The 20,398-nt window shown below is 38.8% G+C and overlaps 2 protein-coding genes across 11 annotated transcripts; both read left to right on the top strand.

Moving 5' to 3' along the window:
- Positions 1–799: 799 nt before the first annotated feature.
- Positions 800–13,543, top strand: LOC148842423 (phosphorylated adapter RNA export-like protein). 5 transcript variants are annotated; one of them, XM_088957717.1, is made up of 5 exons: positions 800–880; positions 1,455–1,723; positions 3,388–3,493; positions 12,087–12,230; positions 13,077–13,543. In XM_088957717.1, exons 2-5 carry the CDS (start codon positions 1,488–1,490, stop codon positions 13,326–13,328), a joined length of 738 nt encoding a protein of 245 aa, XP_088813843.1. In that variant the 5' UTR covers positions 800–880; positions 1,455–1,487; the 3' UTR covers positions 13,329–13,543. The 5 variants fall into 5 exon arrangements, with proteins under 5 accessions (XP_088813843.1, XP_088813844.1, XP_088813845.1 ...); XM_088957718.1 differs by having other exon boundaries at positions 852–880; positions 1,452–1,723; XM_088957719.1 differs by lacking the exon at positions 800–880 and adding an exon at positions 919–1,027 and having other exon boundaries at positions 1,452–1,723.
- Positions 13,544–15,288: 1,745 nt separating this feature from the next.
- On the top strand, positions 15,289–19,397 carry LOC148842422 (uncharacterized). Of its 6 annotated transcripts, none has more exons than XM_088957710.1 (7): positions 15,289–15,689; positions 16,008–16,069; positions 16,157–16,240; positions 17,816–17,870; positions 18,158–18,293; positions 18,741–18,791; positions 18,893–19,397. In XM_088957710.1, exons 4-7 carry the CDS (start codon positions 17,834–17,836, stop codon positions 18,990–18,992), a joined length of 324 nt encoding a protein of 107 aa, XP_088813836.1. In that variant the 5' UTR covers positions 15,289–15,689; positions 16,008–16,069; positions 16,157–16,240; positions 17,816–17,833; the 3' UTR covers positions 18,993–19,397. The 6 variants fall into 6 exon arrangements, with proteins under 6 accessions (XP_088813836.1, XP_088813837.1, XP_088813838.1 ...); XM_088957711.1 differs by adding an exon at positions 17,296–17,358 and having other exon boundaries at positions 15,294–16,069; XM_088957712.1 differs by lacking the exon at positions 15,289–15,689 and adding an exon at positions 15,743–15,812.
- Positions 19,398–20,398: the final 1,001 nt, after the last annotated feature.

The raw sequence follows: 20,398 nt of genomic DNA, 5'->3' as shown, positions 1-20,398 counted from the left end.
TTATTTTTGGAGTTTTAAATAATTTTAGATAAAAATTATTAATTTTGAAGCCGAAGGAACTATGGGGGATGGGCTACCTCCATTCGTGTAGCCAATTGAACCAAAAAGTAAAAGATCTTGGGCCAAAATTTAATATTGTATTAATAGTTTTTAAGGTTGCTTTTCCCAACTTGATTCACACCCCAAGTGTAATAATATTTGTTTGGGCCTATGATATTGTGTTTAATTATAAAACTATGATTTATTTTATAAATTATTATTTTAGTTTATTATAATAAATATATAAAAAAATCTATCTATGCAGCTTATAAAATTATTAATATACTATGAAAATGTGGCCCAATATCTTTTATGTTTTTGGTTCATTGGGCTACACAATGGGGGGTAACCCATCCCCAATAGCTCAGTTGGTTCAGATAATTACAAATGTCACATTGTTCTTAGGGTTGCACCTTAGGGGGTTGGGTCAGGTTGAGGATCAACCATAGCCCAACTCGAATTTTTAAACCTCAAGCTCGGGCTTACATTAATTTAATTATGACCACAATTCAACTTTATGTATTTATTAATATTTAAGTATTTTAAATATTTAACATTTATAAAAAATTATAATATTTAATTATTAATAAAGTAAAATAAATAAAATAAAATACTAATAGAATAATATAGAAAAAATAATTATTTTATAAGTAATTAATAGTAATTTATTGTTTTTTAACAAATAACAAAAATAAAGATAATTATTTGAAACAACATTGTAATTATCAGATTTATTATTTTTGACAAATTCCGTGCATCGCACGGATCCCCGCTAGTTATATAAAAGAGCGAGGGAGGGAGAGGGGCGCGAGAAAGCGCTCGACGAAAGGCAGTATCGAAGGTTAGTGACTTCGACTGCACTTTCTTTATTCTTTGTTCTTTTGTTTAGCTTTATCGATTCTTCCAATGTTATAGGGTTTTGGTTTTGTACGCTATTTTAGGATTTTATATATCATTTCGATTGTTGGATTGCATAGTTCAATAATGGGTATCATCTCTGGACTTTCAAGCACGGTTGGCGATATCCTTTGCGGATAGTACTTTAATTCTGTTTTCAGAAATATGGGTTTTGATTTAAACAAAGTTTTGTACTTCTTTTTCGGCTCCAGGAATTGCATTTTTATGTGTATTTCTGTTTTGTTGTGAACTTCTATAATTAATTATCTTCTTCCTGTTTTTCTCTTTCGGTGTTTAAGCTCTCTAAATGTTTGATAGTCTAAGATAAAGATGATTATCTTACAGGTCTGTGTTTAGTTTGATTCATCTTATTTCTGAGTGAGTCCGAATTTTTTGGGGCGTTGGAAAATTTATTAAATGGGGGATTCTAACTGGACGTTCCTGCTATATGCTATTATTCTTTGGTTTAGGATTTCCTCCATTCTCTGTTGTCACTCATTGTGCATGCTTTCCAGCAGATCCATCAATCCTAATAAAGTTTACTTGGTTTCATGGAGGGAAGAAAGAGTACACTAGAGTCCATACCTGAAGAGGAAATCTTGGATAATAATCAAGATGTTGACATGCTTGATGTAGAAGAAGGAGAGTTGGAGGGGGAGCAGAACCAACCCAATGAGCCGATAGAAATGTCAATTCAAGAGCCTTGTAGCAGAAACCGCAGGCGTTGGAAAAAAAAGAGGAATAAAAAGAAGAATGGTTCGGTGTCAAATATTACTGACATAAACAGGTCAGATTATTCTAAAATCATGTTTTCTTTTGTAATGTTTCAGTTCTGATTTTGAGAAGAAACGCTTTAATATTTTTCTCATTCAAGCTTCGGGTTGTGCTATCTAATAATAAATGGAATGGGATGCAAAGGACTGCTAGAAAGAACTAAACCACTTGATACAATCCTTTGATGCTAGAGAATTGGATTTGGATGGCACTCCAAATTCCATAATTTATTAACTATCTCCTACGCAGTTTGATTCCCAATGCATACTTGGTACAAAGTTTGTCAAAAGGCATTCCATTTGTTCAGAAAGAGGGACATCCAAATAAAGAACAAACACTTGTCCAATTAATTGTTAAGAGAGTAAATCCTTCAATACAAATGAACTAGGATTTTCTAACTCTTTGCTAGAACTATGATTTTCATTCTAAGGAATGTGTATTTCCATATCTATAATTTATGATGAAACTACTATCTTTTTCTTTTGCTGGGTAAACTTTTGCGGGGGAGGGGGTGAAGGCAATACTCAATCCCAGTCAGTGGTAACTACATCCACTTTTCTACTTTGGCTTTGATGCAGTTCATGAGTCCTCCTAAATCCCAAATCAGGAACTACACCTCTCTTTCTCTCTAGATTGTAGATATACTTAGGCCCTGTTTGACACGTCATTCGGTGCGGGCTGTCAAGCCTGGCAGGCCGTGTTTTCGTCTTTTCCTGTTTGGTTAGGGGAAGAGCTAGCCACCAAAAGACTCTGCCCTGAAAAGATGAGAGAAGCTCAATTCGAGCTTATTTTGGGAAGCTGGAAGTAAAGGTTCTCATTTTTTGTCTCATCTTCATGTGGAAAGACACACCTCCAACCAAACGGTCTGTGGGCTGCCAAGATCTTTATGTAAAACCCCACTACGTCTTTTGGCTATCAGATCTTCCGGAAGATCTTTCAAAAAAGACTTGCCAAACAACACCTTCATTTAATTTTACTTTTTTAATATGATTATATTTTGTAATATATTCTCGTGTGTTCAACTATTTCTTATATATTCTTACGGTAAAACACGTTTACTATTTTTTCCTAACATTTTTATTCTATTTTATGATTAGAAGGTATATAGTAAGAGAAAATCAAGAATATGTCTTCCTTTATGGTGGAACTTGTTAATGTTCTAAGCTTATGATTCTATAATTTATTCATGAAATCCTGAAAATTCATGTGAACAAATAATATATTATTGGATTTTCAGAAGTTTGCAATTTTTTTTTTGTGCACAATTTTAAGATTATTTTAATTTGAAAAGGAACATGCTTAATTTATAAAGGTTTTGGATATTACAGAATGGAGACTTTCACTCTGTTTGGGTTGATCTAATTTTACCTGCATTAGGTTCAAATTGTGCTCATAGATGTTGGTTTGAGAATGAATGAAGAAGCTCACCAAACTCTTTCAATTATTTTGGGTTCTAGTTGTTGGATTTCTTAGACAGATAGGTTCTGGATTAATGTCTGTTTTGGGGCCAATTTGACAAGTGTCACATTGAGCTTTTATTGTTTGTTAATCTAAGCTTACCTCTTTACATCATCCCTACCTTAGTTTATATCAATTTATCTTTTCACTTAGGGGAGGGAGCTCTTTGTTTCCTTTTAATATTCTGCAGTTCTCATTAGTTTTCTCTATCTTTTGCAGGTTTGTTATAGATACTTGTAGACATCTAAAGGAGAAGAAATCTTACTTGGTTTGGGCTGCTGTGGGTTGTCTTGGTATAGCTGCTTTAGGTGATCTTGTTAGAGAGGTAAACTTTCTATGCTTCATTCTTGTGCTGTAAGTAGTGAGATTGGATTGTTGGCTTTTTAGATAAATTACAATTAAATGAACAAAGAAAATGTTGTAGAAATTACAATATTAGATCGGCAATAAGATATAACATTCTTTGTATAAAATGTAAAATATATGAATATGAAAATGGGTTAGCATGTATATCGAAAGCTCCATTGTTTAAGGTACAAATCATTTTAAGTTAATGGATGCCATGCTATATGAAGTTGCCCATAGTCTTTATGATAAGGTAGATTGGAATTGCCTTTGGAAAATTCTGGAACTTAAAGGTTTTGGGGAAGTCTGGATTAAGTGGATGAAAGGTTGCATTAGATCAGTCTGGATCTCTATCTTGTTAAATGTCTCTTCAGTTGATTACTTCAAAACCTCTAGAGGTTTAAGGCAAGGTTGCTTGCTCTCCCCCCTACTTTTTTACTTTGGTAGCTGACATTTTGGATGCTTTCATGAAAAAGGCTATAGATTCTGATCTAACTAAAGGCTTTGTAGTGGGGCATGAGAATATCCATATTTCTCACCTTCAATATGCTGACGATACTATCTTCTTTATTGAAGCAAAGAATTGAGGTGTTTTGAAGTAGTAACAAGTCTGAAGACAAATTTAGAGAAGAGCAGTGTTATCGGCATCAATTTCCCCCTCATTTGATGACAGACCTGGAGGAGGCGATGGGTTGTAGGGAGGACTCTTTCTTTTTCTTACCTGGGTCTCCCCCTTGGGGGAAAGCCGATATCTGCATTTTTTTGGGATGCTGTAATATGTGAAAGAAGGTTAAGTACTTGGAAGTGGAATTATCTCTCTAAAGGTGGTAGACTAATCCTCATCAAGGCTATTCTCTCAAATCTCCCTATCTATTTCCTCTCCCTCTTTAAAGTTCTAGAAAAAATAAAAAATAGATTGGAAAAAATCCAAGGGACTTCCTCTGGTAGGGAGTAGGATAGATTGGCTGCCGCCTTGTAAACTGGAAAACGGTTTGTAAGGCCAAAAAAGGTGGGCTAGGGTTGGGTCACATATTGGAAAGAAATCGGGCTCTCTTGGGGAATTAGCTTTAGAGATTCAAAACAGAACAGAACTCTCTATGGACCTTTGTAATCCGCAACAGATATGTCAAAAGTAGTTGGGGACGGGGCAACTCTCTTCCTTTACGGACTCATTCCTCGCGAAATCCTTGGAAAGGTATCCTTCATTCTTTTGATTCCTTCACTCCCCTTACTAGATTGAAAGTAGGAAAAGGAAATACTATTAAATTTTGTACAGACCTTTGGTGGGGAAGCACTCCCTTCTGTGAAGCCTTCCCCTCTCTCTTTAGGCTAGTGCGTGATAAGCTTGCTCTCATTTATGTAACCTCGATAAGAGACTCAGAACTTTCTGAAATCACCTCCTTACTCGCCTTACTCTCAGAAGTGTTCATCTCTCACTCCACTGAAGACAAGCTTATTTGGTCTTTAACCCCTTAAGGCTCCTTCATTACCTCTTCTTTCTTTCAACACCTAACCACCAACCCACCCCCTCTCGTTTTCCGGGCAAAACGATTTGGCTCCCTATAGTCCCCCCTGGAGTTTCTTTCATGATTTGGGAGGCTTTCTTGCTCAAAGCTAAATACTTGTGACAACCTCCAAAAGAAGTTTCAAGGCCATCGCTTTACCTCTCCTACTATCTATCTGATGTGCTACAAGGATGGTGAATCTATCGGTCACCTGTTTTTTAATTGTGAAGTGGCTAGAAATATTTGGCAGTTCTTTCTCGATTCCTCATCTGGAGGCAAGTTCAGCTAGACTCCCTCTAATGCTGTTATAGAGTTTATCAACTCATGGCAAGGGCTAAAGATGATTTTGGACAAGAGAGGAAGCTGTTTCTAGAAAGCAATTGTTCATGCTGTCATGTGGAATATCTGGGAAGAAAGAAATAGGAGGTTATTTGAGGAGAATTGGGATATGCTCTTCACACAAGGCGCCTCACAACAACCTCACAAGCACATCCCATTGTGCATTGGAAACATCTCCCATAAATAATATCACATAAGTACAGGAGATGTTCCCAATGCATGGTGGGATGTGGCTGTGAGCATGGTTCTAAATATTGATATAGGCTGATACACCGCATATTAGTCTGTATCAGTGCTTTTTTTGTGTTTTATTTATTTATTTTTTCAAAACTGACTCATAGGGGTCAGTTGAAGTCTTGGCTGCCCTTTGAACCATGGCCTGATCAATACACCCCCTATAGGGGTGTATCGTGAAGGCTCCGATACGATACGTATCGGTCGATACAGTCTGATGGAGGTAGATTTGGCTCGACCCCTTGGCTGTGTGACACGTGGAAGAAGACGAGATGATCTGGCAGGAACACCAGCTCGACACGATGACATAGTGCGGCCGTCCCAAAGAGAGGCCCGAGCTTCTGAGCTCTTCAAAGAGAGGCTCGAGCTTCCCAAAAGGAATCCACGCTTCCTGGAGGTGAAACCCGAATTCTCCCTAAAGGATCCTTAGGCTAACAGCGAAGCCCGTAAAGGGCAAGGCCAAAACTAGCCCACCTCGGGCCAGTTCAGACCATATGCCAGCACTACGGGACAGTAGGACCTACTCATCCGAACTCAAGACTTCACCTCGCGCACCACTCTAGCACCTCAGCTCCAGGTCGCGCGACTGTGAAACCATATATGATAGATCCGTACTCTGGGGCAGCACGCCTGATTGGTCTGGGTCTGACAGACGACAATCACGCCGTAACGGCCATCTGCCACCGCCATCTCAGTTGTGGCAGAGACGGCCCTAGCAGAAAGGACAGTGGCGGTTATGCCTGCCCCCCCACAGAGGCGATTATACCTGACTTGGTAGAAATTTGGGAATGAGTGTATCGGGTGGTTATAAAAGGCCTTCCTCTCCCAGAGAAAGAGGTATGTGATGTTTGTGCTTTTTGGTCTTGAAATCTCTTTATTTTCCCTTGCCTTATCAAGAGCATTGACTTGCGCTTCAAAGTATTCCTACCGGGTTCCTCCCTGGAAACCTCCAATTTCTTCCTTGTTTCAGGCATCTTTGACTCCATAAGAGGCAAGATTACCGGTAGTTAAGACTGACTGGATCGTGCATCATCATTTGGCGCCGTCTGTGGGAAGACTTCAAAAGGCCTCCCCTAACCTTTAACTCTTTCTCAAAGAAACCTCAGTATCCATGGCTTCCTCCAGCAATAACAGGCACAACGTCGATTTGAATGCTGTAGGGGAACACCCTCAGCCCGCCACCGTATGCATCGGACAATTCACTGTCCCCCTCTCGACGGGCAAAATCTCTAGCCTCAATGCTCCAAGCACGGTGACACTTGTGAATGCTCCCCTTCCCCTCCCAATTGAGACAACCTTTGCCGAATCGACCGTTGTCCCTCTGGCGGCCAGCCAGAATCAGCTTGATGACTTGATGCAATGCATGCGGGCCATGCAAGCCCAAATGCAACAGTTCCAGCAACATCAACTCCAGCAGCAAGTACTACACCACATTTCTCAGTATCACTACCAACAACAGTTCCCCCAATTGCCTCTGAACCAACCGTAGCTCCCACCTTGACACCCTGCTGTCAAGCCGGTCAAGCCCTCTCCTCAGGGCGGGCACCTTCATCGAGGGGAATCTTCCCAACTGCAGAACTCCAGAAGCCAGGCCTCATCCCCGAGCAGGAGGGAAAGACTAACTACCCTCTTCTCGCAGCTTGCCGGCGGATCAAGGACCTCCCAGCCAATCAAGTCGGCACCTCGACACTCTAAGTTTGGGCTCCCGCTCGCAGAAAACCAATTCGACGTCTTGGCCACAGACTACCACCAACAGTCCGGGCCCATTGAGCTCAGCAACACCGAGGCAAGCAGCGCCAATACCGGGCCTTCCAAGCAGCAGCGGGCACCGGCGAAGTTGCCGAACTACCACCCACTTCCTGCCTGAGCTTTGAGGTAAAGAAGCAAGCTCGGACGAGGTAAAAGTTGCCCCTATCCTTTCAGTCCCTTCCCCTTGTCATTGGAACTCCTCGCGTTTTCCATCCAAGAGGTTATCTAAGCTATCCGAACTACTTGAACTAGACATCGCGAAAGGAAATTGAAAAGGCTAAGGGGACTCACCAAGGGAAACGCTACCGAACTAAGGAAAGTGACGCGAGCTGGGGACCTTGGATGCGAGTTCAAGGAACGATCGTTGAAATTTGGCAAAGGAAAAGTGGCCAGGGACCCCACTATTTATAGCCGCTGTACCCGTGCATCAACGGACGAGATCAAAGCCATCCAACGACTCTTAGGAAAACCGACTACAAAAGCCCCGAGGTGAAATCAGTTTAGCGTGAATTTTTGACGTTCGATAGTTGATAAATTGCTTGACGTCCGCACATGAGCTATACGTGACCCGGGCTGACTTCGATCGAGCCGCACTGACCTTGGTTGAGCCAAGAACGTAAGCGGGTCAGATTGGGGAATCTCTGAGCTGGACTAAGCACGCCACAGAGCAAATCCACCCGTCAGTCCGTGAACTCCCCATGCCGGGTCAAGACCCCAGGCATGGGGAGTGGGGGGCAATTGATGGAGGTAGATTTGGCCCGACCCCTTGGCTGTGCGACACGTGGAAGAAGACAATATGACTTGGCAGGAACGCCAGCGCGGCACGATGACGTAGCGCGATTGTCCCAAAGAGAGGCCCGAGCTCACGAGCTCCCCAAGAAGAGGCTCGAGCTTCCCAAAAGGAATCCTCGCTTCCTGGAGGCGAAACCCGAACTCTCCCTAAAGGATCCCGAGGCTAACAGCGAAGCCCGCAAAGGGCAAGGCCAAAACTAGCCCACCTCGGGCCAGTTCAGACCATATGCCAGCACTACGGGACAGTAGGACCTACTCATCCGAACTCAAGACTTCACCTCGCGCACCACTCCGGCACCTCGGCTCCAGGTCGCGTGACTGTGAAGCCATATCTGACAGATCCGTACTCTGGGGCACCATGCCTAACTGGTATGGGTCTGATAGACGACAATCACGCCGTAACGGCCATCTGCCACCGCCATCTCAGTTGTGGCAGAGACGGCCCTGGCAGAAAGGACAGTGGCGGTTATGCCTACCCCTCCACAGAGGTGGTTATACCTGACTTGGCAGAAATTTGGGAGTGAGTGTACCGGGTGGTTATAAAAGGCCTTCCTCCCCCAGAGAAAGAGGTATGTGATATTTGTGCTTTCTGGTCTTGAAATCTCTTTATTTTCCCTTGCCTTATCAAGAGCATTGACTTGAGCTTCGGAGTATTCCTATCGGTTCCTCCCCAGAAACCTCCGATTTCTTCCTTGTTTCAGGCATCTTCGACTCCATTAGAGGCAAGATTACCGGTAGTTAAGACCGACTGGATCGTGCATCATCACAGTCCAATACGTATTGAAATTTTGAACCTTGGGTGTGAGGTGCCATGGTGAGGAGCAGATCCGGTCCCATTTGAGGATAGTTACTCCTCCTTGGAGGCTCTTCGAGATTGCATTCTGGTTAACATTAGCAGCTCGAAGGTGAATAGAAAAATCTTCGAGGGTATCAGTCGGAATGACATACATAATAACTTAGTAACTGGCCTGCTATACTATCAACCTCTCCTTTTCACCCTCAAACCTGTCTTCAAATCACCCCAAGACAAGATTGTGAATTTATTCTAAACTTCGATGGCAGTTTTAGGAGAGCCACTAAGGACAGATCAAAGGTTGGTATTGGAGGACTGATTTGAATAGCAAATCGAGATTTGATTTGGGACTATAGTGGTCCAGCCAAGGCAGAAGATGCTTCTGATGCAGAGGCAAGGGCCCTCTTGGAAGGCCTCAGAATGGCCAAATCTCAACAGCTCAGCTGCATTGCAGTGGAAGTTGATTCGGGAAATATTATTAACTGGGCTTCAGGACAGATTCTAGACCCGTGGGAGCTATCCCATCTGTTAGAAATTAGGGAGTTTGCCTCTTATTTACACTGCAGTTTTAGATGGATTCCTAGAGAATTAAATTATGTGGTTGATAATGTAGCTAAATCTGGGCTGGGAAGGGATTTTTTGTATAGCTCCAATATGCTTCCTTCCTAGAGGGCAGTCTCTTTGCTTTTGTTGTGCTTAAAAGGCTTCTACATCCTCTCATGTACACCCCCCTTTTCTGAATCTTAATGAATTCAGTTATCTTCTCTCTCAAAAAAAAGTTACCCATAGTCAAACCAACTTCTCTTAGGAAAAGGGAAAGGTTTTCTAATTCTGATAAAACAGATATGTTGTCTAAATAGATATTTTTGGTTTACTAAAGTGGATTGCAAAATGAGAATGGTTGTTCTTGACAGCTTCCTCTTTAATGGAAGGCATTGAAACTCAAACAACCTTATTATATGTTCTGAAATGGCTTAAACCTGTAATGTTCTGGAAAAAAATGTTTTCAGAGAATGGCAGTTGAGAGTAGCCTGAGAAGCCATTTTAGTGTATTTGAGGGAGCTTAATTTGGGCGTTATCCGACATATCTCATAGGAAACATTATTTACGTGCTGCAACTACATTTTTCGCATAGTTTTATTCATGTTCTATCATCATTTACTTGATAAGATTGTTTATGAACTATCATTTTTTTTAGTTAATGGATAAATGACTCAAAATATTGGTAAGAGCAAGATTAAAAGTAACATTATCAAGTCTTCCAATGAAGAGATGGACAGGATAGAAAAACTTTAAATCATAAGAAGGCCAATGAGCTAATGCAATTCGTTCAGGTAGAGAGAGAGAGAGAGAGAGAGAGAGAGAGAGAGAGAGAGAGAGAGGATGTCATCAGCGAATGAATTATTAAGGATGTCAGGAACTCCTTAACAGATGAAACTGAAGTTGGGTTGATTACTATACCCTTGAATATTTTATAGTTTATTTATTTTATCCACTGCAAGGCAAAGCAATGTCTTTGAGTTCAGTCATTTCAGTCATTCTCAAACAGCTGTTCATTCATCAAAATAGGGTGTTTGCTCTGGATGCTAGGGATCTAGCTTCTTTGATGTAATGATGATGAAACAAAGGGCCTTCAGCTCCCTATGTTTTTCCAAAAAATAACTACCAGTAAATCTCTCTTCAGCTCCCATCATCTTCCAAGTAATAATTGTCAAACTAGGGCTGCAAATGGATTGGATTGAATCGGATATACCTAAATCCAAATTTGATTTGTTAATATTTGGATTTGAAAATATAACTGAGTTCATTCTTTGGCCAAAATTTAAGTTGGGTCAATGTGGGAAAGTATTTTGGAAGTAAGCACTCAAGTGGTCATGTGGTGCATTTGGGAGGAAAGAAACAGTAGGATTTTTGAGAATCTCTCTCTTCTTGGGAAGACCTCAAAAGAAAAGTGATTCAGTTTATAGCCTCTTGGTCGGTTTCCTCCCTTTTCTTCCTAGGAATAAATCTGATCAGCCAAATTCTCTTCAAGATATTGCATTCTTCAGTATCTTCTCATCAGATTTAGAACATCCTCAACTCAAGACATGTTAGTGACTTTCTCCTCAAGTTCGATGGCAGCTGCAGATGGTCATAGAGGGCCTGCTGGAGTTGGGGGGGCACATCACTGAGGGCCTTCTGGATCCGAGGCTGGGAAAATCCATTGATTCTTTTCATTTTAATCCATTTGAAATCCATTAATGCTTACCCATTTGCTGGTAGAAGGCGATACAAGGAATGTGATTGTGAGCCATAGCCATGATGGGAGTCCATGGAAATTTTCCCATTTGCTAAATGAGATCTGGGAGAATTCTTCTGACCTTTGTTGTTGCTCTTTTAGATGATTACAAGGGATATGAACTCCTTGACCGATTCTCTTTCAAAACTAGGGATGGACAGAAATGTTTTGTATAGTGCAAATACCTTACCAGTGTAAGTGCTTTGAATTTTTTGTTTCTTTTTAGTTTTTTTATACATCCTTCATGTACATTCCCCCTCCCTTTGATTAATTAATGAAAGTTACCTCTTTTCAGAAAAAAAATATAAGGATTTGAATTGCATCTTATCCATTTGACATGTATCAGATTTGGGTTGAATTCTGATTGCAAACGGACATTAAATTATCAGGAAAAATCTATGATGCTGGAAAGGCACAGTACCGGAAGTGTCTTGACCAATCAAAACCCACCCATGAATTTTGATAGATTCCACTTGATTGGTTAACACATATGATACTGGTTGATTGGTCACAATTTTTTTGGATATCATGTCTTTCTGATGTCATAGTCAAACCCTAAATATCATTACCTACATTCTCATGGTTTGCATGGTGAGCATAATGTTGGACTAGTGAAAGGGCACATTCTATGCACGTGTGCAAGTAAGTATTAACCATATATGATATATGGTATTTGGATTTAACTTTTTATAACATGCATGGAACCCAGGGCAACTATCGGCTTTATTATATAGATATGTTGTCATCTTCATTAACCAACAACTAGAATGGCAACTATATTATCTATTCCTGAAATTTCATCAACTTGACTGGCAATGATTTTATCCATTCCTGGAATTTCATCATGGGTTGGGATTGTTTCATTGAGATTTTGAAGTTACAGGTGAAAGCAATACAGGCTTGCGGAGGTCAGATGACTGCTGATGGGAAGCGACCTCGAACAGGTGGTGGTATACTGTGGAACATTCTGAAAGTACGTGAACCAAAGGCTTACAAAGAGATAATGACAAAAGGAAAGGAGTTTGAGGTGTGAGAACCACCTCTATTACTTATTTATCAAAAAAAATTCACCTCTATTACTTCTCTTGCAGATAGATATTGATGTCATAAATTCATTGTAAAGTTGGAATCTATCTTAATCTATAGCTTAGTTATCAAGGCAACACTTAGGCGATAAAGCATTTTTTTGGGGGTTGCAGGTTGCTTTATGCCTTGTCTTGATGTTTTTGTATTGGAGGTATACAAATTTTAGGTGCAGTGCAACTAAGCCAGATTGTGTTGTATAGATAAAGGTGAAAAAAAGTATTATAACACACCAAATTTCAACTTAGAGATCCATAATAGAAATGGAAATACATTTGTTGTGGTGGGGTTTTAACTAGTGGCTTTCATCATGGTGTCCATTAGAATAAGGCATTTCTACTTCTCTCAATGCTTTAAGCAAAACAAAGCATCATCTTTCTCTATCTATGTCAAATCAGGGCTCTACATCTTCATTTGTTTCTTTCCTTTCCTTTTCTTCCGTCTCTAATCACTTGTCTTTGTCTCTGTCTTTGTTTGTTTGTTTGTTTGTTTTCTTTGTTCTTTGATCTCACAACATAAACAATATAAATATTCTCTTTATATAAATATTCTTTGATCTCACAGCACAAACAATTCTTGCCTCAGACATACCCAGTATGTTATAATGGATTCTGTATCAAGTGCTGGTTCTTGATGTCATCTAGGAAAAGGGTATTTCTGGTTCATTAAAAAACAGTGGTTTTGATTATCCAATATGCATGGTTACCTAGACCTTGGTTCTACGTCTTCTCTCCCAATTATGGATTATAACCTTGTAATTTCTAAATCTTATTTTGAACCTCCATTGCAGAAGCAATTAAGGAAACAAGGTATCAGACAACCGCTGGGGCAAAAGGAGGGCTCTTCTCAAAGATCTGTATGTGCATCTTCTGATGGGATTTCAGACCATGTTGCAGATGATTTGCCGCTTGCAACTAAAACACAAAGTGAAGCTGAAAGGAATGGTGCTCAAGGGAGGCGGACATCTGTCCTGAACAGAATACGGATACCTGTCGCTTATGAGGACCTCGTTGAGGAGGATCCAAAAGATGAATTTACTTGATCTTCTGAAACAAGGGAGAGAGTAGAATGTAAAGAGGCTTTTTAGGTGCCGATCTTGAGTTCTGATGATGAAATACTTGACAAGTTATTGGAGAACGTTTCATTTTAGAGAAATTTCCCCTTTCTGATGTGATGAGTTATCTCTTCTTTTACTTTGTCAAATAAATAATGAAAAGTAACAAAGAAAAGGAATAATATGATTTTTTAGTCTTTCCACTCGATCCAAGCACAAGCTTACCCAGTTACTCGTCAACTTGCTTTGTAGTTTTTTTCCTAAACTTGATTTCTTAGATTTAAGGATTTGAAGACCTGCCTGAAATATCCATGAAGCATTTTTAACTTTGAAATAAGCTATTGCCTGGCGTCTGCCTATGTTTAATTAGTCAAGTAGCTCTAGAAACCGGCATGTTCTTTGGTGAAATGCCCATGTTTGTTTTATTGCATCGCCATTTATGCTTGCTTTTCATTCATTGATTTGTTTACCGTAAGACATGAATATGGGTGGGTGGATGGAGCAGTGCAGCAGGTAGGAAAATGTGAATTTTGTAAAGCTATTAAAAAGTAAAAATAATTATACTGTCAAATTTCACTATAAAATGCTTCTTTTAATCATAAAACTAACCATTCCCCTTTCTTTAATCAGATATAAGGGTGTCAGTGGACCGGTTTTTGGATTGGACCCCGTTTCATTCATTGATTTGTTTACCGTAAGACATGAATATGGGTGGGTGGATGGAGCAGTGCAGCAGGTAGGAAAATGTGAATTTTGTAAAGCTATTAAAAAGTAAAAATAATTATACTGTCAAATTTCACTATAAAATGCTTCTTTTAATTATAAAACTAACCATTCCCCTTTCTTTAATCAGATATAAGGGTGTCAGTGGACCGGTTTTTGGATTGGACCCCGTTCAGTTCAAATTGATTGGATGGACCAATAAGACACATTGGATTGGATCAATCTGGTCCAAAATATTTTTTAGATTGGACTGGACCTGGTCTGTTCGTAATATATTGGATTAAGCCAAATCTAGTCCCTTGATATAATATAAGAATATAGGTATCAATAGATCAGGTTTGGGTTGAAACAAATCTAATTCAAAATGAATTTGAACGGATTGGATGGTTAGACATTGAATTGGACCGGTTTAAAATGATCTAAAATATTAATTGGACCGGATTGGACCTGGTCTATTTATAATGAACTTTTATTGGATTGGATCGAATTGGACCAAATCCATTCCAATCGATAGGGGTGTCCACGGTTCGGTTAATCGAACCAAGTCACTTTTTTTGTAAACTGAACCGGTGGTACCAATTTTTCTAATTCTCCAAATCGAAACTGAATCGGTACCACCGGTTAACCGGTCCAATTCAATGTCTGGACCGGTTCGGTTCTTTGGTTTTTTATATTTATAATATATATTATACAATCATATGTATAATATTATATAACAAATAATAAATGATATATAATATATTATAAATATTTGAAAAATATATAATATATATATAATATTTATAAATAGATCATTATAAATATAATATAAGTATATATTTATATACATAATAAGTATATATTTATATAATACATAAAAAATATATGACGTATATTAAAAATATATACTGGTCGATTCGATTAACTGTGGGTTTTTTTGTAGGTTAATCGAAAACCAAACCGATCCTTCAAGTTTTAAAAAATCTCGAACTGAAACTAAATTAATCGATTCGATTAACCATATCACATTTTGCGGTTCAGTTTTGTTGGTTCGATTCAGTTTTTCTGTTTTTTATGGACACCCTTACCGATTGACACCCCTTCAGATATAACTTTCTCGTTACCGGAAAAGAAAAAAAATTAGATATAGCTTTCTACGTTGCATTCAATTATTAGAAAGATAAACAAAGATGCTATGATTGTAAATTTTTAGGCCTTAAAATGGGTATCCTTGACTCAAAACGGTGAAGTGGGACACAACTCAGCCTTGATCCCAACTCCCAAGTCCTAAGTTCCCAACCATTAGAGAAGACAAGGGACAGGTGGCAAGTTATTAGATACATCTAAATGTCTTGTCACCTCTCCTGAGTCCCAGGTAGGATTTAAGCCCCGTCATACAGTTCTTTTGAGTGATGAACCGGCGGGAGTGCTCACAGATAGAGAAAGAAAGTGTTGCACGGGGAGAGAGTATGATGAAACTGACGAGAAAGTGGATGAAATTGAACTCTCGCAGGGATGAAGACGATAATAATTTATCTCTCCCCACTCGTGACGACCCATCTCTCGACGATTTCCATCAAATCGACACTGAAGACCTCTCTCTCTCTCTCTCTCTCTCTCTCTCTCCGGAAGCAAATTAAGGATTTCGTTCGTCTTTTCTTCCTTCATTTCATTTGCTTTCAATCACGAATTTATTAGTGCTTGAATTGTTATTCAATTGATGGACTGAAAGTAGAGACGAAAAGATTGCAAGTTCAACTTAAATCTCCTGTATTTGCACGTTATTATCTTCGAAATTTCACCGTCCTTTTCCTTTTCCTCGTTTGACACAGATTTATGTGTCACATGAGTTTAACGTATCTTAATTATTTTCAACTACCAATATTCTCCTCTTATTTTCAATTTTCTTCTTTAAATGTTAGAAAAATTGATTATTATTATTATTTTTTCCCTCTTGATTTACAGAACAAGCGGAGCTGGTTCGGTCCTTAGAAAGGAGCCAAGCTAAACAGAGTTTTCTCTGGAAGGTAGGTAATTTTCATGTAAGCTCTTTCAGATGTGACTCCCATTCATGGTTTAATGGTTAATGAGTTAGGTTTTATTTGTTCTTGTAGAGTGTATTCGCGGCCCTTCTCTTTTGCTTTGCAGCATTTCTTGTGTTATCTATCTTTCATCAAGCTTCATATCCATGGGAATTGGTGAGAATTATTACTTTATGGTGTTTTCAATTTCAGAAATTGTGAACGTTTGAAATCCATTCCTTCATTTCTGTCAGCATTTGATTCGCATTACTGGAAGAATTTTACTTGAGAGACGGTTTATGAGAACCTTGTTGAGCAATAGACTTTGAAAAAAGGAGTCGCACAAAAAGTGAGTGGTTAGTTACGTTTGCATCCACGATAACTTTTGGGCAATATCTATGATGCCAGACAGGTGTAATACCGAAGAACTTTCACCAATCAGAACCCCCGTAAATTTTGATGAATACCATCTGCTGATTAGTTGCCAATTTTATGATACTTGTTAAGTATGTATTTGGAACTGTGGAAGTTTATTGACAAACGTTTTGTACTTGATTTGTTTGGAAAATCGAGAAAAGCAATGATAAACTATTTATTGACACTTAAGCGCCATTAGACACCACATCAGCAAAACAGTGAATAAATGCCTATCCGTTGGGGGAAGCTCTAAAATGAAGCTTCCCCCAAGGGTAGGCGTGCATATAAACCAAAATCTACTTTTGCAAATCCCTATGCGTTTGGGGGAATGCTGAAGTGGTGCCTATGTGGCAGTGTTTATTCAATTAACGCCCACGGTTCCAAGCACACGCTAATTAGTTATAAGTTTTTAGTTATTTTAAGATGTTATGCCTTCTGGTATCATAGTCTGGCTCTAACTTATATGCTACTCAAAATGAGCATCTATTTCTATATCCATTATTCGTTAAGTGACATCAAGTTGCTCAATCAGCTCACTTGACAACACTACTTCAAGCTTGACCAGTTCTGCACTGAGATTGACCTTTATTCTTTTATCGGATTCATGAGCCATGACAATGTGAACAAGAATACTTGTTTTATTGAAATAGAGTATCCTTTGTCCTATCTTTTATCTTTTCCACAATTTCTGTTTTGACAAGTTATTCCTGCTTTTGTCCTTGTCAATTCATCTATCAATAGCTGCCTTTAACTGCACAAAGATTTCTACCTTGAATCTAGGTTTCAAATGATTCAAAGAGTGGCATGGCATGTAGGTTATGGGAGAATTTCCATCGACTGCCCTCTGCTTCATCACCTTCATTCGGTACTATGTGTAGGTAATTAAAGGAGGATCACTTTCTGGCATATAGCTTTTCAGCAATTTAATGGAACCCTTTACTACACCGGCATATGAAATTTCTTAATCTTGTAAAACCCATGTAACCTTTTCATGTTGCAAATTGCAATATATGGCATCGTGATGAAATGCCCCATCAAATTGAGGACAGATGGAAGGAAATAATGACATATTAATGCTGATGAATGAATGCTTCCTTCTAATTACTTTTACATAGACTGCTATTTATCATATTATGTAGAATGTTTCGGGCATTACTCATTATCAGTGCATGGAGGAAATCACTTGGGTTTTTTGTCTGTTGGCCACTGATGGACCTTCTGAGAGCTGTTATTTGCTGTCTGTTTATGGGTTCCTCTACTGAAACCATGACGGATATCTTATTTTATCATCAAGAGTTAATTATCATGCTTCTTACCTTTTTTTATATTGAACAGCGCTATCATGCTTACTTCATGGATGAGATTGAGTCATGGGTTGTCATCTCTGCAGGTTTTTCACCTTACTTGTTCTCATTGTTCAATAGTTCTGGTGTTGTTGATTCATGTCATAGCTTTGAAATAAATAGATTTCATGCGCGCACACACACACACACATGCAACTGGTAAGCTATTTTTATTTGATTGTTGTTTGTTAATATAGTTAATCATTGGTCTACGAGATGAACAGTGTGATGGATAAAAAAAAACTTAAGAACAGGTTGTCTTTTGTTCTGTCTGCATCCAAAGCATGTAGAATCCACTAATGAATAAAGTGCAATGTATTTAAATATCTTGCAGACTGGGTAGCTGTTTTATCCTGTTTGATGGCAATTATGGGGCTACTTCAATGTTCAGAATCTCATCGACAATGGATTTGGTATTCCTGCTATGGTGGCATTTTACTAACAGTGTTCTGGTTATATTACATGCTGAGGTAAATCAAGTAGAATCTTTCCTCTACTTATCTATTTAACCATTGCCAAACCAAAAGAAAAAAAATATCTGCTTCAGGAAAAGTACGGAGTATTTAATGAATTTCATAATAATCGGTGAAGCCTGTTATCAACCTCTATTAATTTATGTATTTATTACAGTTTGTTTCTCAATTCATTTGTTTTATAGCTCTTTTTAGGTTAGTTATTTGACTTGCCTAGTTGAGAACTGGAACCAGAAGTACACAAACCCTGTTCAATGAACCGTGTTTATTTTCATGTGTAAAACTAAATCCCCTTGTTTGTTTTCATGTGTATATAGTTTGGAGTAATACAACCTGTACATTTATCCATTTGGATGCTTTGTTATTCTAGGCTCCTATATTCAGTTCTTATTTTACTTTTCTGTTTATGTAATTTTATTAACATTAATATCAAATGTATGATAGGATGCCAAAATTCCGATGGGATATTATATGGCTCCCTTTTGGGCCTCTGAGGTATCAAATATCATATCCATGTATCCATCTATATATGCACCCATCTCCCCGTTTGTGTGTGTTGTTAGACTCATCCTTTTTCCGTATTGTTGAGATTGCAGTGGTGCTATAATATGCCTATATGTGGACCATCTACTCAGTGAGTCATCTGAAGAAGTAAGAAAACTACGTGCCTACATGTATGCTTATAAGGCCACCTAAAAGTTGAGGTTCAGGTTTGTTTTGTTCCTTCCGCTTTATAGCGTTTCAATGGTTGTTTCCGGAATGGCACAGTGGAGCCATTGAGAACATTTCATTCAATACAAGGGGAAACCCGTTTACGTTTACTCTGTCTGCACAATGGGGATGCCAGGCTCTTGATACACACTACGCACTACTCCCGTTGATGGACTTGTTGGTTTCTTTTCAAAGCTGACCCAGTCCGGAAATTGTGGCTTTTTGCTTCTTTGTTCATTTCCTGGACGTTTTTGTTGTTTGTACTTTGTAGTTATAGAGAAATTGAAGGATCAAATGTAAAAGGTGGTTGATCTTGATTCTTAATTATATAAGCTCGTGTGGGAGATGGTTTGTCGTTGGCCTTAAGACTCTCCACCCCCCCTTCCGATCTTCCATGTCCTCTTACCAATTGATATTGAGAGAGAAGGCTGATGGAGGAAGAAGGAAAAGAGGGTAACCTTTATGAGAGGAAGCCAGTCACCCCCTATCATGTCGTAAGTTTGTCAATCGCCATTGTCATGATGATCAATGGTGGTGATTTTCTATGGAAGATCCACCTTGGCATGATTGTACTGGGCTACTGGTGATGGGTTTCATCCCTTATTCTCTCCTCCCTCTTTCTCTCACTATTCATGGTGGTTCTGGGTTTTGTTTTTATTTTCTTTTTCCCAAAATTAAATATTGGTCTTACGAGATTTTAGCTGTCGATCGGGAAAGGAGTTTGAATGGTTTAACAGTTTAAATATGGGGTCAAGTGTTTTGAGTAAATCAACACTACTCATTGATGGGTTTGGAGTTAGCCAGGGTGTCTTAACCTCCAGGTGACGGGTCGAATGGTTTAACTTTTTGAGTTAATAACGGCTTAAATCTATCTGATCATGTAATTTCCAGTCATTCCTCACTAAAATCCTAGAAAGGGTTGTTTCATTGGATAGATATAATAGATTAATAAATTCAAAGATGAATCTGGGGGCCCTTGGTAGCAAGGTTCAAAATATTGATACGCCTGATAAGTTGGTAGAGGCGTATCGGTATTTTTTTTTATTAGTTTTTTAAATATGGTTTAGAGAGACCGGTTTAAGATCTGTCTACTCCTAAATCGATCAAAACCCCAATACACTTTAAGTAGAGGTGTATCAAGAAACTCCCGATACGATACGTATCGGTTAATATATCGCTATTTTTGGTAGTTTGACATTTGCTCCAAAGATCATCACGCACTATTAAATGGGTTTACACATGATGGATTGAATGAAAATCAGTATGAACATAATAACCTGGCATTTTTACTTTGATAAAACTTTTTTGAAGCAAAAAAAAAAGGGTTAAATTATATGGCTAGAAGCATCTAATAATATCAAGCCTGCATCCTCTGCTTCAAATTCAATAAG

The sequence above is a fragment of the Nelumbo lutea genome, chromosome 8 (genome assembly GCF_056320005.1).
Source record: "Nelumbo lutea isolate HS-2025 chromosome 8, American lotus-T2T, whole genome shotgun sequence".
NCBI classification, from domain to species: Eukaryota; Viridiplantae; Streptophyta; class Magnoliopsida; order Proteales; family Nelumbonaceae; genus Nelumbo; species Nelumbo lutea.
The sequence above is the reverse complement of the archived record's forward strand: the minus strand, read 5'-3'. Positions and strand labels throughout refer to the sequence as shown.